Source organism: Equus caballus, chromosome 24, assembly GCF_041296265.1.
Source record: "Equus caballus isolate H_3958 breed thoroughbred chromosome 24, TB-T2T, whole genome shotgun sequence".
Lineage (NCBI taxonomy): Eukaryota > Metazoa > Chordata > Mammalia > Perissodactyla > Equidae > Equus > Equus caballus.
In genome coordinates, this window is record NC_091707.1 from 35,511,956 (window position 1) to 35,528,875 (window position 16,920).

The window sequence follows — 16,920 nt, forward strand, 5'->3', positions numbered from 1 at the left end:
AGCCATGGGAGCTCTCCAAAGTCCACAGCAACAGACGCTCATCTCAAAGCCAGGGCTGGGGACCATCTTTGCCACCTTCCTCACTTAGAACCAAGGAGAGAACCAACCCAGAACCACCTCTGCTCTCAAGGGCCTGCAACAACTTTCCTGGTATCTCCTTGTGAGCTTCAGGGACTGAGGCTGGGAGGAAGTGAGGGGAACTGGGGAGACGGAAATGGGAGAGCTGCAGAGAGAAGGCAGGCCCAGGGGAGCCACCAGCTCATGATCAACTGAGGGATGGAAAAGGAGTGCATGGGGGAGGAGGGGACAATGGGATGAGTAGTGGTTGGGGCCTCACTGAATGACCACAGCTGACGAGAGAGCAGCATGTCTGGTTTGTGGGCCTGCAGTTCTGAGTCAGAGTGAGGCTATCGTGTTTCTAGCCCTGCGACCTCCCTGGAGTCCTGATCAACATGGGGAGCTGCCCTGCTGTTCAGGAACGTGGAGACCTGAGATTTTGCCGGCTTCAGCTCCTCCCCATAGGGAACCATCCTCCAGAGCCCTGGGACTGGCTACAAGGGAGAGAGGAGAACCCTCTTCTCTATTCCCAGAGGAACCTAGTTGTGCCCTAGAGAGTAAGAGAATGCAGCATTTCCCTTTCATGAGAGCAGAGTTCCCTCAAGCTCCTGTAGGGCTGCACTCCCGACCCACTGTTATCCCAGTACCAAGCGAGGTGACTAGCCTTGCTCCACAAGTGCATGTTAAATTGAAAGATATCCTTCCTGTACAACCTTGGCTGGCTAACCTCCCCCCACCCAGAATGTCTCTCTGTTCTTTCAGGGGCCCTAGAAAGTCATGAAGGAGCAAATATTTCCCCAAGTGCATAGACTTTCCTCTAGAGGTCAGGCCAGATGGCTCCAAGGCTTAGCAATAATTAAGCTTCTCTAAAGGGTTTTGAAAACTTCCCCTTCTGCAGCTCTCTCATCTGCAAAAAAATTCTTATTTTCAGGAGCCAGTTATAGCTCTCAATCCAAGACCATCACCTGCTTAGGGGATATTTTCCAGTAGGGGCTTCCCTCTAAAGGCCAAGTGAGTGGTAAAAGTCAAGTCCTTCATTTCCACATCAGTTGTCAGGTCTGTGAAGAACAATCAGCAGACACCTGATCCTGGTAAGCGAGAGGCTACAGTGAGGCCTTCCCACAGTGGGAGTGGCCTGATACTGGGATTTAGATGCGGAGAGTCTTCTAACTCAGTGGAAGTACCAAGTCTTGGCAAATACTTCAGAAGGATGAAAGAAGGAAGGAGGTGATGCCAAGAAATAGTTGAGAAAAAGCAAAATAGATAATAGGATTTTGTTCCAAAGCAATTTTACATATGCATTAAGGACAGTAAACTTATTAGACAAGCAGATGCATACACACGTCCACAAAGTAAGTACTCATTTTATTGGCTCCTCCTAACTTTTAAACATAACTTATTTAGTTCTTGGTTCCAAGATCACTAGCAGGCATTGCTCTACTTTGGGAGAAAACCCTGAACTAAGATGGCTGCTGAGTTTCAGCCAGAACTACATGAGTGAAGAGCATCAGGCTGAATAGCAAGAGCTGCAGAGTCTGGGCTGCTCTATATCATCCTGAACTATGTCAGGGTCAATGACAAGACACATATGAGTGCTTTCACAAGTTAAATCATCTTCAGTATGCTGTGTGTTAGCAGTGACATACTACCTTCAGCATACCCAAATGTAACTCATTATAGATCCCTAGCTACATGGAGCCTGCCTGGGCTTTTTACTGCTGGTTGTGGTACAGTTTAGTAGGCAGATTATATTCATTTAACTCACAATTATTTCAAATCTTTCCTCTTTATACGTCAGCCTCTAAAATGTGTTGCCAAGGAAAGCAGAGAAAAATCTACTAGGCTCATCTTAGAACCACAGATATCGCTAAAGAAAATATAAACGGCACCCCTCCCTGCTCAGATGTGAGGCCTTCTCATTCCGTAACAGACTCTAGGGATGTACAGAGGCAGTATTTTAAGAGATGTCAAAGATCTCTAATGGTGTCATTTTTGTAAATGAAAATAGGCTGAATTAATATCACCCAGACTGTCTTAATAATTACCTTGGTGTCCAAAGTACTGGGACCAAATTTGAGCAGAGTAAGTAAGTTCATTGGAAAATGAACATCACTGGGGACCAAATACTGACAAAACTCGATAATGTTCTATTTAGTAATCATCACTCTAAACCCAATTTTTTTGCTTTGGGGCCAAACCCAGCTCCTAGTTCATAATACTCTGCCATAAATTTAAATGCACATGAAAGATCTATCATTAATCTTATTCCAAATTTTTTCTTAATTGTTAATTTTTATAATCTTAATAGATTATAAAATAATTCACATAGATTTATAGAATACCTTTCCTCCTAAGATGCAGAGGAGAGATGAATAAAAAATTTTTAATGTAAACCAGGTTCATTAAGATACAATTCAAATGTTTCAGGTGCATAGTGAAAAAGTTTATTTATGATAGATTTCAAAACTCGGAAGAGAAGACAAAGAATGCACAAAAGCATCACAAAACTGTTACATAATATAAAAACACAAGAACAGAACTATTTAAAGAACCATAGCTCAGGATTATCTGTGTATCACAGCAACACATTCAGTGCCACAGGGTGGTAAAATATATTTTAAAGGCAAAACCACTCAGCAGGACATAAGGATTAAATAACATTTGGTACAGAGCTCTCAACTTAGAAATCATAGGAGATGTTGACAGCATTTCTCATGATGGGGGACATGTAAAACAAGTTGACTGTAATAAATGATTGGCTGGGATACTTTTGTATTTTAAAGAAAAGACTGTGATATTCCCTTCTGGACCCATTTTTGTAATGTCTGCATCAGTGCATGATATAGACCAATAAGGAAAGGCCTTTGTGGTTGTCAGTTGTTTAAACATTTACCAAGAAAACATGATTATCTTTCAGTCAACTGATAGATCTCAGTGCATGGCACCAAAGCAGGCCTTTCAGAAATGTAAGTAAATGGCATAAAGTAGTTTAGGGAATCTTCAAGCACCTCCCTCTATTCCAATTATCCAAAAGTCTGGCTTTCTTATAATCCATTGCTTTGATTACAAAGCAGCTTTCTTCTGGGAATTTCAAAACACTTCCCATTATTAAGGGAAAATGGGTACACCAGAGTCATGGGTCACAAAATTGCTTTCTCCAGACTTTATCTGCTCTTGAATATGGCTAAATGGAAATAATTCAACTTATTAAATGAAAACAAATTCATTTATGGGACAATAATCTCAGAAAGGGATCTTACTAGAGTATTTAATATGGAATTTCTTAGTAAAATGTACTGCTTAGGACATAAGAGAAGGAATGAAGATAATGTTTTCCAGATGATTCTTGGCCTGAACCTAAACACCAACAACAACAACCAATAACAAGGAACATTTTTACACAGAGGTATTTCAAACCTGAGTGAGGAAGAGAATTCAGGAAGAGAGCTCCTTAAACTGACTGTAAGTTAAGGGCTCTTCTGTAATCCCATATACTAGAATACTTCAAACTAAAACTTTAGGATTAATCATGACCCTATATCAGAACTTTCAGCAAATGTACTTTGTCCCCCAGAAGTCATTTCACATATATTATTTTACCCCTACATAAGCCAAAACCACCTGCTTAAAGTGACAGAAAACTGGAATTTAATAAAGAAGACTGTCTCTCTAGATTTCTGGGGCACCTTTTCTTCATCTCTTAGATTGAAGAAAAGCCATGAAATTAACTCTAGTCAACACGCTTGGGGACTGAAAGAAATCAAAGCACATATACTAGAAATCTGATCATGAGTTCAAACCAGTGACCAGAACCACAAATACTTTCAAAGCCAGCGCCTTGCCTTTGGACTTAGTTTTTGAGAAAATGACTATTTGTGAATGAACCCCACTATGGGGGCTTTAGGCAATTGGGTTTTCCTAGCTTAGTGACATGAGATTTAAACAGGAGGGGTGTATGTGGCCTTCGTGGTTCAGACAGGGACAATGCAACACTTCAGATGGAGAAGTGATTTCTCAAATCCGGCGACACAACACTTAGCAAAGTTTTTCTCACACTTTAGGTCCCAAATCCTGCCCAACCTCATAATCTAAATAACTGGATCAATGTTAAAGGAGCGCCCACAGGTGCTGGACAGGTTAGACAAAGCAAAGGGGTGCCACTGACCATCACCGGGCACCAACTGAGCCAAAGCAGTTCCCGCCCGGGTGCCTCCCCCCATTCCCCGAAAAGAGGCCACCAGAAACCAGCTCTTGGGGGGTTCTCCAGAGAACGCTAAGGAGCTGCAAACTCACAATGAAACTGCACTTACAGCCAGTGACAGACTATAGTGCCCAGAGATGGACAGCTTGCTCTGTTTATTACTCAACTCAATTAATTTGTTGTCCTCATCCATACAGCACTGTCACATCCTCTTCACTCATTTGGTAAGGTTACCAAGAGTTCCAATTGCACGGTAATACACGAGTCACTCAGCTATCCCAACATGAAACTGTAAATCATAATCCCTGCCCTGCTCTACTTCCAACCAAGGTTGATTGCCTTATCTACTCAACTCACACTATTATTTAATTCTGGTTAATCAGGTAACCAGAGGCCCTGGAGACCATGCTGCCAGTGCTAAACAATACCACAATTAAGACATCAGAGAAATGAGGGAGCCTAGTCCATCTCTCAGCTGTGTGGATAGGATCCCAAGTAGGTGAAGACTGGGACTTTGGCCATATGGATACTTGCGATATACTGGGGTGATGGAAAGCACCCAGCTTGTGATTGGTTTTAGGCACCCATTCCCTACACACAATGACTTGCTCTCTTGTTAATACATCCCTTAACAAGTTACCCCTTGCAACGACAACAACAAAAAAGAAATGACCTTTTTTTCAGACAGAAACTCACTTTCTAACTCTTTTCAATCACTGAGATTATATTGGGATGGTGCTCTTCCCTTTTCTAGCAGATTCAGGTTTCTAGGAGTTCGACACTTTTGGCCAAGTGGAAAGAGACTAGTTAAAGAGGCTGATGTGGACCTTTTAGACCCAGGAGAAATTCTAAATGGAAGCTCTAAAAGAGAGAACACGCTGTGTCATTTGCTTCCATTTCCTGCTGTGTGTATGACCATCCCACACAGATTAAAGAAGATGGTGATTCCTACACCCCACAGGGAGGTCGGCCTACAGGGAGCACAGCTTGTTCACAAACATACTCTTGTGGCTTGAGGCTCTTCTGTGATGTTGGTCAAAATTAACCTATTTCATCCCTTTCCTGGCCATAGTCATAACCAACCAAGGCTACAGTGACACAACTGGAACTCCTCCCAGCCTCTTTCTGATCTCACCATCTTTTTTCTTGGCACCAGACTTGTAAATTCCAGAGAATATAGAGATGAAATCAATGCTCAGGTCAGGATTACACTTAGCAGAGGAGACCTACTCAAAAATACCCCTAAAGTCGACCCTGTTGGAAAAGACAGCAAAGTGGGTTTGGGGTTTCTCAGACAAGCACAATGAGAACCAGTGAGGCTTCTGGCTTAAAGAACAATTCCAACTAATGAAATGCAAATGAAATAACTAAACGAAATCAGGATATGAGAAAAATTCCAGGATACATTTGATAGCTTTTCTCTCTTCCCCTCATTTTATTCTGTTTTCATTCCTTACTATCAATTTAAAAAGGCAGTTCTCAAGCTTCATGTTCTCATGTTTCACTCATGCCCCTTCCTCTAAAACAACTGTCTTTTATGTAAATATTAGGGTCACGCAACTCTGTACCTTAGACCCATATACTCTGGGGGTAAAAGGCAACCTTTTGCAAAAAAGTGGTCTTAAAAAATAAATATCAAAATACAGACTGTAGGTTTGGGTTTCACCTAACTCTTTCAAAGAGGGACTGAGTAGGGCTCATCAAAAACATACAAACTTGGGGCCGGTCCCATGGCCTAGTGGTTAGGTTTGGCGTACTCTGCTTCAGTGGCCCAGGTTCAGTTCCTAGGCACAAACCTACACCACTCGTTGGCAACCATGCTGTGGCAGCGATCCACATACAAAACAGAGGAAGACTGGCAACAGATGTTAGCTCAGGGAAAATCCTCCTCAGCAAAAAAGAAAAAAAGACATACAGACTCAGATCTTTCTATAAATGATAAGTTTTACAATAATATTCAATCCCAGTGATTAATACAATACAGAGAGCTTTCAGATTTAACTCTTCCATATACATATTATAAGGGACAATATATACTTTTTAAAAGTCTGAGATTTTCTTTACTAAATAACAGATAAAAATACTTTTAAAGTGCATGAATCAATGAAGAAAAGAATAACTAAGAATGGCCTAATTTCAAGTTGCTACCTACTTCTATTATAAAGCTACATATTGTCTGAGGATTGAGTTTTAATTTCAGAGTCCTGAGGGTGTGTCATAAAGCAACAGAGATTGTAGTCCTTCCAGAGCAGCTTCACAATTACCCTCACGCTGACATGCCAGTTAAAGAAGAAAACAGCAAAAATTATGGCCTGAGGCGGGAGGAAACACAGCATGAGTTTTGAAAGATGGAGACCAAGAAACCTTTCTATGAGGACCACCTCCCAGATAATACACATTGAATGAAACAAGTCTGCTAAAACCCAGGGGCTCTCTGACACAGGACACCTGATGTCTGTGCACAGAACATATGCTAATTTGCCCCTTTTAAGGCAAGAGAATTGTGGAATCATCTTTGTTTAAAAATTAGCAGTTTAGCATTATAAAATCGATGTGCTAGGTATACCTAAGGGTGTTTACTATAGACTTCTACTGTTTGCTGAAAATTTTTCATAATAAAATGTTGGAAAAAAATTAACACTTTAAACATGTCTTCCTTTCTAAAAGCCCCATCTCCAGCAAAAAGTAGCAAAACTAAAGAAATTGAAGGAATTTAAGAGCTCAGCCACTCTGTGTAGAGAACTCTAGTCTCTCTCCCACTATGATGCGCTTTCTTTCGATTGTACGTTCATGTTTATTTGTGCTCTAGAGAACAGGGTGGGGTGAAAGCAAGTGATTTTCATCTTGCTATCTGGCTCTATAAACTTGGACTGGGAGAGACTAAGGAAATGACTACCTCTTAGGATCTGCTGGGCTGTGATATTCTCAGTATATTATTACTTGTGCTTCAGTAAATAATAGTTTATCCCTAAAGTTCAGTAATTATAGAAATTTATTATGAGAATAGCGAATGAATTAGACGGTGAAAATATCTTAGCTATTTTGTGCTAATTGAACAAAGAAACCCTGATTGTTAGTGAACACCAGTACAGAATGAAATGTAACAATGTCCAAGACTTCAAAAGTGACCAGACAATAAGGGGTACACAGAGGCCATGGGACCAAGTCCCTCAGGCTTCCCTGATGCAACAGAACTAAGATTCCAAAGAAAATAAGTACAGAGAATCTCATGGCAAAAATAAACAATAAGTGTTATCCCACAGAGCTTGCTGTGGCCTGTGAGCTCTTTTTAAGAGAAAGTCAGAAGTTAATAAACAGAAAAATTAAGCAAGGCTTTAGCTAACTGGAGAACAGCTCAGTAGAAAATTCTTTTATAAAGATTCATTCAATTAGCTAAGGCAGGATTCAACTTCAGTGGTGAAAGAGTGGTCACTCAGCTATCTGACAGGATGACACACAAGTTTGCTTTTTACCGCCCAAATAGACAATCGCTAAAATAATTTCTAATTTTTTCCAAGGTATATAAATTTTGGCCAGTGTAATCCTCTATAAAATGCACTCAAATATAAAACAATGGATGTACGATGCTGCTCAGAGCAGGGGGATGCTATGGCCATCCACAACATCCTATCCTACTTGAGGCTTTGCACCCAGGGGAACGGAAGGTGCAGGCCATATTGCCCTTTGTTCGTGACAGAGATGCTACTGCAGACCTACTGGAGGAGCCCTGCTCTGTGAGTTCCTACTCATAGAGGGAGGAAAGCCTTGGTGTGAGGCACCCACACGAGGGAGGAATGAGACAAAGGAAACCTCGTGAAGAAGGTAACACCTCAGAGTAGGCAAAGGACTTTGAAATCCTGGAATCACAGGATATCTCTGATGGGCTAGTCAGTTCCTCCACACTCAATCCTGGGAGAATGGGCGGCTTTCCTCACAACCTAGAATTCCTCATGGGGAATGCAGGGGTAGTTTGGCACGATCCATCTCAGAAGGGGCAGACTCTCCCAAAGTATCACAGGACTGACCTGCGGGAATGGAACATGATCACTTCCCAGCTTCGCCTAAAATCATCATGTTTAACTCCACAGAAGAGGTGGTCTCAATGGCTCAGAGCAGATGGAAGCCTTCCGAGAAACAGATGGAAAGTGTTCCAAAGGCAAAATGAAATGTGCTAAAAAAATAAATAAAGTAATAAATAAATCTAATTATTCCTCAAAATTCTACGGCAGTAACAGACTTGACACAGGGAATAAGAAACAAGGAGGTACAGACAACCACAGTGGTCCCTTCTCTGCCTCCCCATCTGCCTGAGACCCCCGACCCTGCGGCTCTGGTGACCACTGGCTGCAGCACCCTGTGGCCCTCTGGGCTTCAGGGTGAATGGAGTGGGAAAGGCCATCACCAGGGAAATGCAAGCTTTGGCCTGGCAAAGAAGAAATCCAACCAGCAGCAACAGTGCCGCTTCATTATCACCTTTCCGAAGAGACTCTGCACCCCTGAAGCTTTACGCCCTCGATGCAAGAAACCCAAATCCAGAAGCTGTGGAAGTCTAATTGGTTCCAAAGCAAATTTCTAAATAACCCTCTAACTCTAAAGACAAAAAAAAGTGGTGGGGAATCTAGAGTGTTGTTTTGGGGGTTTTTTTTAAACCTTCCATCTCTTTGATTATACAAAAAAACAATTTTGTAACACTGGACTTTCAAAGATGTGAGTTCTGAGATCAAGCCAGCACCTAATTTCCACCCTTTCCCCGTCAACCACCAGTGTCCTGGTCAGGGACACTAGCTCTTGAAGCAGGAAGTGATGGAGGCAGTTTTTCTTCCCAGAAGATCTTAGACCACATGGATCATCACTTTAGCTTGCACAGAAGTTCTTGCTGTAATGGCAAAGACAGACTTAGGAAGGGGAGGAGAGGAGGCAAAGAGGCAGAGTCGAACCATCGGGACTGATAACACCCCTCCAAAGGCAGTGAGGGCTCCCAGCCTGTGCTAGAGACCACGAAGAACCGGCAGGTGGGAATATGGCAGTGGTGAGAGACTGGACAGAGCTGCCTCCGTCCAAGAGACTGGGTTCCTTCATGGACAATGTGCTTTTCCCTCTTCTAGCACTTCTGAAAAGCGAAGAGAGTGGGCGCCACTAAACGCGTCTGCAATAAAGGCACCGGGGGAGGAGGGAGCAGCCATTCGAATAATACACCTTGTACCAAAACAAACATTTTTAAAAGACAACACTCGACTTCCTTTTAGGCTCTTGCCTTATGGGTTCCTTCGGAGAGGGATTTTGCTGGAGTCTGAAGCAAGAAGAGCATGAGTGAGGGAGCACAGAACAGGGGTACTACACCACCGCCTGTAGAAGCCAAGAAGGGGGAAAAGCTACATGGGGGCGACAGTCAGGCATGCCAGGCAGGGCGTGAGGGTCAGGAGCCTCACACTTAACTTTTAGCTCTCGCCTATCCAAAACAAGAGGCCCCAGCTGGCAGCCTGCTCGAGCCCACAACGCCCACCTGCCTCCCGTCCCAGCCAGCCTTCAGCTCGTGTAGTAGATGTGGAAGTAGAGAGTCTTGTTGCGCAGCAGGGAGTAGGAGTTGTCAAACTTGAGCAGGTAGATGCCCTCACCGGGGTAGTCGTGGCTGCCAGCCTGCACGTCTCGGTGGCTGTCCCGCCGGTACACAGGCATGACTTCCCCATAGCGACCTCGCAGGGAGCTCCTGGAGCCTCTCTCCACATCTCCAACTGGGACAGGGTCTGCATGAGCAAAATGGCAGAATGTCTCAATATGAGTTGAGAGACTGAATAAGTCCTACAGGAAGGTCAGAGGATGAACCAGGTGACCTAGCGGCTTTCACCAAGGAGGGATGCTATTGCCCTCCTACAGGAATTGGAAATGGCTGGTGGCCTTTTTGGCCATCACGGTGACTAATGGGTGATATTGGCATTTGGTGCCCAAGGGTCCAGGACTGCTAAACACCTGGATAGTACCTGCTCAACAAAGAAGCATGGCACCCCAAATGCCAATGACATCTCCACTGAGAGACAAGGACTTCAACTTACAGAGCCTCGCCAGCTCCAGAAGTATCAACATTTCCAAGGAGAAAAAGATATTGAGAAAGTACGATTCTGACATCCTTTCATTCAACGGTGGAAAGAACCAGCTAATGGAGGCAGGAAATGGAGACATGCTGCACAGAGTGACCTAGAACTTTCACTTGACCTCCTGAAGAGCAGCAAATAAGATCTGAGGTTCTCCTCCCTAAATACCTTAAGATTTCCCTGCAGACCTGCTTTTTCATGTGGAAGCAAGTTAAGGGATTGATTTTAAGATTATATAGGAAAACCAAAGAATAAAGCCAGTGCTTAGAACCTACTCTTTTTTTTTTTTTTAAAGATTGGCACCTGAGCTAACATCTGTTGCCAATCTCCTTTTTTTTTCCTTCTTCTCCCCAAAGCCCCCCAGTACATAGTTGTATCTTTTAGTTGTAGGTCCTTCCGGCTGTGCTATGTGGGACGCCGCCTCAGCATGGCTTGATGAGCAGTGCCATGTCCACGCCCACGATCTGAACCAGCAAAACCCCAGGCCACTGAAGCAGAGCGTGCTAACTTAACCACTCAGCCACAGGGCCAGCCCCAGAATCTATTCTTATGTTACAGAAAAAAACATGTCCCTGGGCCATCCTGAGCAGGCACTGAAAGTAACAACTGGCCCAGAGCACAGAAACTACTTTCGAAACTGCTCTAGGCATGAAATAAAGAGGTCACAGTAGTCAGCCAGCTGTGACAGCTCGGAGGGGAAAGAGAATGCATCCATTTAGCAAACTGTAATCAGCCAGTTTGCTTCCAGGCCAAGAATAAATGTAAATATCTCAAAACTAAGAGAGAAATGTAAAATCATCTCAGGTTTACACGTGATCTGAAAAACCCTGCCTCTCATACAGCAGCACTGACCCACCCCTCTCCCTGCCCTCGGCCCAACCCTGTCCCCAGGGAGATGTTGGGGAAACAGCAGGTACTGAATAAAAGGAAAAGAATCGATACCAACCCTACCAGAATGTTCTTTGAGGGTCTGACTTTGGCCTGCATCACTCATCTCAGCTTCAGGGCTGAAAGGGATTCCCCACCTGCATTCTAAGGAAGAGGACTAGTACAACACAGGAAGTGGTCACCAGAAACTAGGTTGAGCCAGAAAAGGAAACTGCAAATTATGTTAAAATTAAATTTACCTTCAATCTCCTCCTCCTCTTCCTCATCTTCATCCTCATCCTCACTGGAATCACTGACCTGCACAGTTATGTCAGTGCTGGTTACAGGGGTCCAGTCAAAATAAACTCCAAAGCCAATGTCATAGTCATCGGTCGCAAACTCCCAGCAGACACGCTTCCCCTCTGGATGGGTAGGAACCCGGATGGTCACCACCTCACCCCGCTTCACCACCAGACGGCTGTTCTTCTCTTTGCCCAGCTTGCTTTTGAATTCCTTCATCTTGGCAAAGGTCCAGATGCACGGAGGAGCCATCAGAGGTGGGGAGACTGAAAGGACAGGCAGCTTACTGATGAGAAACAAGCGGAAATGCCGCCACACCTGGCATTTTGCTTCAGGAGGGCGTCACAGTCAAAGACATTCTTTCTACTGGCTTCTTTGACTTCCTTTCACAAGTCGCTTTCTTTCTTTCCTTCTACCTGCCTGCCTGCCTTTCTCTAAGTACCCACTGGAAACAAAAGAAACATTTTCTATACTCCCAAAGATCTCACCTTTCCTGTGGTCCCCCAGAAGATCTGCAGATTCCAAATCAGCTGAAAGAATATCTATAGCTCCCGTGTGCTCAGACTGGATCATAACGATGTCCCCAGACCTTTGTGGAACTTGATACTTGGCCATCTGCACAACAGAATTCTGGTTAAAGGACATACTAGAGTGGCAGATTCCAATTAGCCTCTTTCCAAAGGAAGGCTACCCAACCCTGCCCTATTACCTCCACTCTCCAAACCCAAAGCCTAATGTGCTTGTCCACATTCCTTCTCTTTCCTCCAGGTACAGGTTACCAATAAATTCTACTAATTTTTTTTAATGCCACCAAAATGTTACCTAGTTTAAAGATTCTTTCGTGTTCTCTCCTACCTTTTCCAACTTTCCCACTCCAGACCCTTTATAAAAGCCTCATCTGCAAACATCCTCAAGGCTTGCTGCTGACTTCTGCATCAGCAGCACTTCCAGGCCATGCCTTGGTCTCGCCTCAGCCTGCACAGTATCTCCCTGCAGCTCCTCTCATGACAGCACTTGCCCCCGGGGTTAGCTCAACTCCCACTCTGCCATACATCCTCTGCTACGATTCCCGTTCAAAGGTCACTTCCAGATCACTGTCAATCAACTCACCAAGCACTGCAGAGAGAGAATACTGGTTCATATATATATACCGGTTTACATTCTCTGTCCCCTCCGTCTCACACATGGCACACCTTCCAGGGCTTATCCTATAGGTTGTCCCATCCACTAACATTGTTCTAAAAATAATTACAATTTCCCCTTAGATCAGCCCCGGGATTTGCATTTAAGGAGTATATTTGCTGCCAGACATCTAACCTGTATGCAAGAGTACAAATGTCACTTGATGCTCAAAGCCCTTGCTAACCCATGGCAGGAGCCTGCAAGCTCTCCCTAGTGGGTTTCACTTCAAATCACTCAGATTACTGCTCCTACTTCATGCCATTGTGCCTTAATGTCCCGCTCCTTCTCAGGAGCAGGCAATTGAAGAAGAAATGCACACCTACTGCCAACATGGGAGAGCACATCAGTGAGACAGCAGTCCAGTTAAGAGACCATAATTATACTTACAAGACATAATAAATAAATTTTGTAATCTTCCCAGACTACACTCTCATAATCATCTATTTCTGGAGAATAAGTCCTTCAGTTCTTATCTCCATTGCTAAATGAGGTGAATCAGACTTTGGCTAACTTGCTTGAACGAGTCTTTCCTTCTCCAGAAGGCTAACAAAGAATTTAGTTTGCACCTTATTAGCTGCATAGCCTTAGCAAAGTCACTAACAGCTCTTGGCCTCAGTTTCCTCATTTGTAAAATGGAGACATACTGGGAGCTATCTCACAGGGCTGTTCTCAGGAGTAAATGAAGTACTGTGGATAAAAATGCTTTGTAAACTATAAAGTATTATACAAATGTAATTACAATGCTTGGTGTTGTCTTTAGTGACACTAATACCATTTGTTATTATAACACATATGTTAATAAGGATACAAACAGGCCATTCCTCCATGGCAAGGAGAACACTGCAATCTGTACCCTTTCCATGGCATCTTTACCATAAATACTGAGTAGATCTACCACAAGAAAAGTGAGGCTAAAACACAGTCCAATGGTTTAAAGCTTCTCACAACAAGAGGATTTTAGACAACACGTAAACACTCATTCTAACACTTCATTTTCTGAATAGGTGCCTACTGGCTGCTAGTACAGTGACGGGCTCTGTGGGAGATATACATCATCATTCTTCAAATAATCAAAAATGAGAGGCCCCTAAAGAGCAAAAAGAATTCTGCGAGCCACCCTCACAGTGCTTTCACTTCCAACCCGTCCGTACGTCTCTAAGTTCTGATGCCACAAACTCCTTTTCAAAGAGAGAGCGAGAACGTGCTCCTTACCTTGTTGAGGACCTGGGCCTGGTCTGTAGGCAGCACTTCCTGTTCCACCAGGGCCTGAGCCTCCAAGGCACTGGCTGCTTTCCGCAGATCTTCAGCGGCATCCTCACTCCCTGGAGATACCATCTGTGGCCTCTCAGAGGAATAGAGCATGTCAATTAAAGGACTCTTTTAAAAGGCACGACAGTCCTGGAGAAACTCAGAAATAAAGCAACCTTCAAAAGACACCCCCCACAACCTCTGTTTTCCTCTGCTAGTTAGATCTACTGGCACTTTAGCTGATCTCTGCCCAGGGCTGAACTGGCCCACAATAAAGCGACGACAGTGTGTGAGGGCCCAGAGACTAACAAAGCCAGGTCCCAGGCTCCAAGAACCATGGGAAACACACAACTCCGTCATAAGATGGACTGCAGGTCTGGTTTCATTCCTCATTCTGGGACCCATGCCATTTGCTCTACACAGAATTTCAAAAAAGGAAAGTTAGAATCCCAGTTCTGTTCTGCATCTAAAGCCACTGGTTAGAAGCAAAGGAAGGAGGCCTAAGGCAGAAATTGATCACCAAAATAAAGGAAGTGCGAACTGATTAGCCCAGAGCAAAGTCTCCCAGCGGTGCCATTTCACCCCCTATCGCTGATAGCACACCATTCCCAGGGCACTGGGTAAGAAAAAAAGGTAATCACTTTCTTTTCTTTTTTAAGCACATTAATCTACCATTCCAATCACTTAAAAGACAACTATTTGAATAGTTAGTTTTAAAGAAGCAAGGAAATAATTTATGCCCTCTTCCATTTCTCCTGGCTCCCAGAGAGACTAGAAGGGAGTCAAGTGCCAGGGCTGTCGCACAATACCCCAGGCCTCTCGGAAAACTGTTGCCAACAAAAGGTGGCACAGATTTTTTAAAGCAGCAGTTATCAAAGTACAGTCCAGGGACCCCTGAGGTCCTGAAGACTCTTTCAGGGAAGGCTGTGAAGTCAAAACTTTCCCAAAAAAACTCTAAAATATGATTTGCCTTTTTTTCCTTTTCATCTTCTCAAGACTATACTGTGGAGTTTTCCAGAGACTACGCGACACAGGATATCACAACAGAATGAACACACAAAGCAGATCTGATAATCCAGCTGTCTTCTGTTAAGCCAGACATTAAAGAGATTTACAACATCTCTCTTCTCACTAAATTATTTTTGCTTTGGAAAATAGTTGTTTTCCATTAAAAATATGCTATTTATATTAATGTAATGAGTTCATTATTGTTATTTTTAAATGAATCAATAACTATTTTCTGATTTTTCAGTTTTAATTTCTAACATAGTAAACATTGATAGATAGAACCCACATAAACAAAAATTCTTTGGGGTCCTCAATAATTTTCGAGAGTGTAAAGGGTTAAGAACCACTGCTTTAGGGCACGGTTTCCTCAGAAAAGCTGAGTAAATCACTGGAAAACAGTACTATAAACCACAGGGGGAAAAAGAGGGCTTATTTTGGTGTTCATTAGTTTCTTTGTTTCTCAATCCTACTTTATAAACTACCTCTTCTTCAGATAAAACAGAGCCAACTTTTGGAATATCCAAGTCACTCCAACCCACCTCAGAACAAACAAGAGGTAGTTACTATGAAAGTTAGAGCTGTGGGATACTGTTGGATTTTTATGGGTTTGCTTGGGTAATCCTGTATAAATTGTAAATTGGTCTAGGCTATGAGCCTATTTATCCTTGTTTTCTTATTCTTTTTTCTGTTTTTTGCTGAGGAAGATTAGCTCTGAGCTAACATCTGTCATCAGTCTTCCTCTTTTTTTGCTTGAGGAAGATTAGCCCTGAATTAACATCGGTGCCAGTCTTCCTCCACTTTATATGTGGGTTGCCGCGACAGCATGGCTGACAAATGGTGTAGGTCTGCGCCCAGGATCTGAACCTGCAAATCCGGGCCCCTGAAGTGGACTGCACTGAAATTAACCATTATCCCACAGGGCTGGCCCCCCATATCCTCGTAAACACAGAAATTACGGTCCATTTTTGTTCTTGACACAATTTATTATTATCTGTCTCCTCTATTAGAAGGTGAGCTTGATGGCAAGGACTGGGTCTTACTCCCTCTGTTTGCACAGCATCCACAGCCAAGCCTGTCATATGGAACCATAAGGCCCTTTGCGCTCCGACCCCATCTCCTAGAATGACCTCATCTCACCTTGCCTATTCCACTCTTGTCACAGTGGCCTCTTGAATGCTGAGACTCCTCAAACACCTCAAGCACTCTCCACTTGAGGGTTTTTGTACCTGCTGTCACCTCTACTCAGAATCCTCTTCCCCTAGCTACCTTATGACTTCCTTCCTTCAGGGCTCTGCTCAGCCATCACTTTTGGGGTACCTTCCCAGATGTCTGTATCTAAAACAGGTCACCCTCCCTGGCCCCAGCACTCTTTACACCCTCACCCTGCTTCACTTCTCTTCATTGCGCTCCTTATTGCCTACATACTATGTACCATATTTTGTTGATTGCAAGATGCCTATTTGTTTTCAGATTTTAATACAACTGAAAGATGGGATTTGAGCTGTATTAAAAATCGGTGGTGTTTTAAAACTGCCACAGGCCTGGTCTGACATCAAGTGCTTCCCCAGGAGATTTGTGATTGCTTCTGCCAGTACTCGGGAGTGCTACCAACTAGGTCAACTTGAACCTAAGTTCTGTTTAAGGGTTTTGTTTAGACAACACTGGTAGAGTGAATTTAGACAAAAAACTGGTGACTGCAGACTTGTGGTTCATATTCTCAGGGAGATTTCTCTTCCTGTTCTTACACTGTGCCAAGGTTGAGACATTCAAATCTCCTTGCTGTCCCTTTCTGTGTGGAGGGATTTCTTTCCTTGATTATCTTTTCACCCAAGGTGCAGGCTTTCGGTGTCCCAGCTCCATGGGGGAGTCTCTTATTAGACTCTCTATCTCAGCCATTTTTTTCTTTCTTAGTAGCACATAAAATAACAGTGCATCTTACAGTTGGTGGCAACCTAGATTCTATGAAAT

General features: G+C 43.5%; 1 protein-coding gene across 2 annotated transcripts in view; it reads right to left on the reverse strand.

Annotated features, from left to right (window-relative positions):
- Positions 1-2,478: 2,478 nt before the first annotated feature.
- Positions 2,479-16,920, reverse strand: part of TMED8 (transmembrane p24 trafficking protein family member 8) — a 41,552-nt gene continuing 27,110 nt past the window's right edge. Inside the window, exons 3-7 of one of the 2 annotated variants that reach the window (XM_023628180.2) lie at positions 13,909-14,038; positions 12,003-12,129; positions 11,475-11,780; positions 9,874-10,002; positions 2,479-8,429 (exon numbers count right to left, since the gene is read on the reverse strand). In XM_023628180.2, coding sequence (XP_023483948.1) covers positions 8,335-8,429; positions 9,874-10,002; positions 11,475-11,780; positions 12,003-12,129; positions 13,909-14,038 — 787 coding nt within the window. In that variant the 3' untranslated portion in view covers positions 2,479-8,334. Of the gene's footprint in view, positions 8,430-9,761; positions 10,003-11,474; positions 11,781-12,002; positions 12,130-13,908; positions 14,039-16,920 lie in introns of both variants that reach the window. The other variant, XM_023628182.2, reaches the window with a different exon arrangement.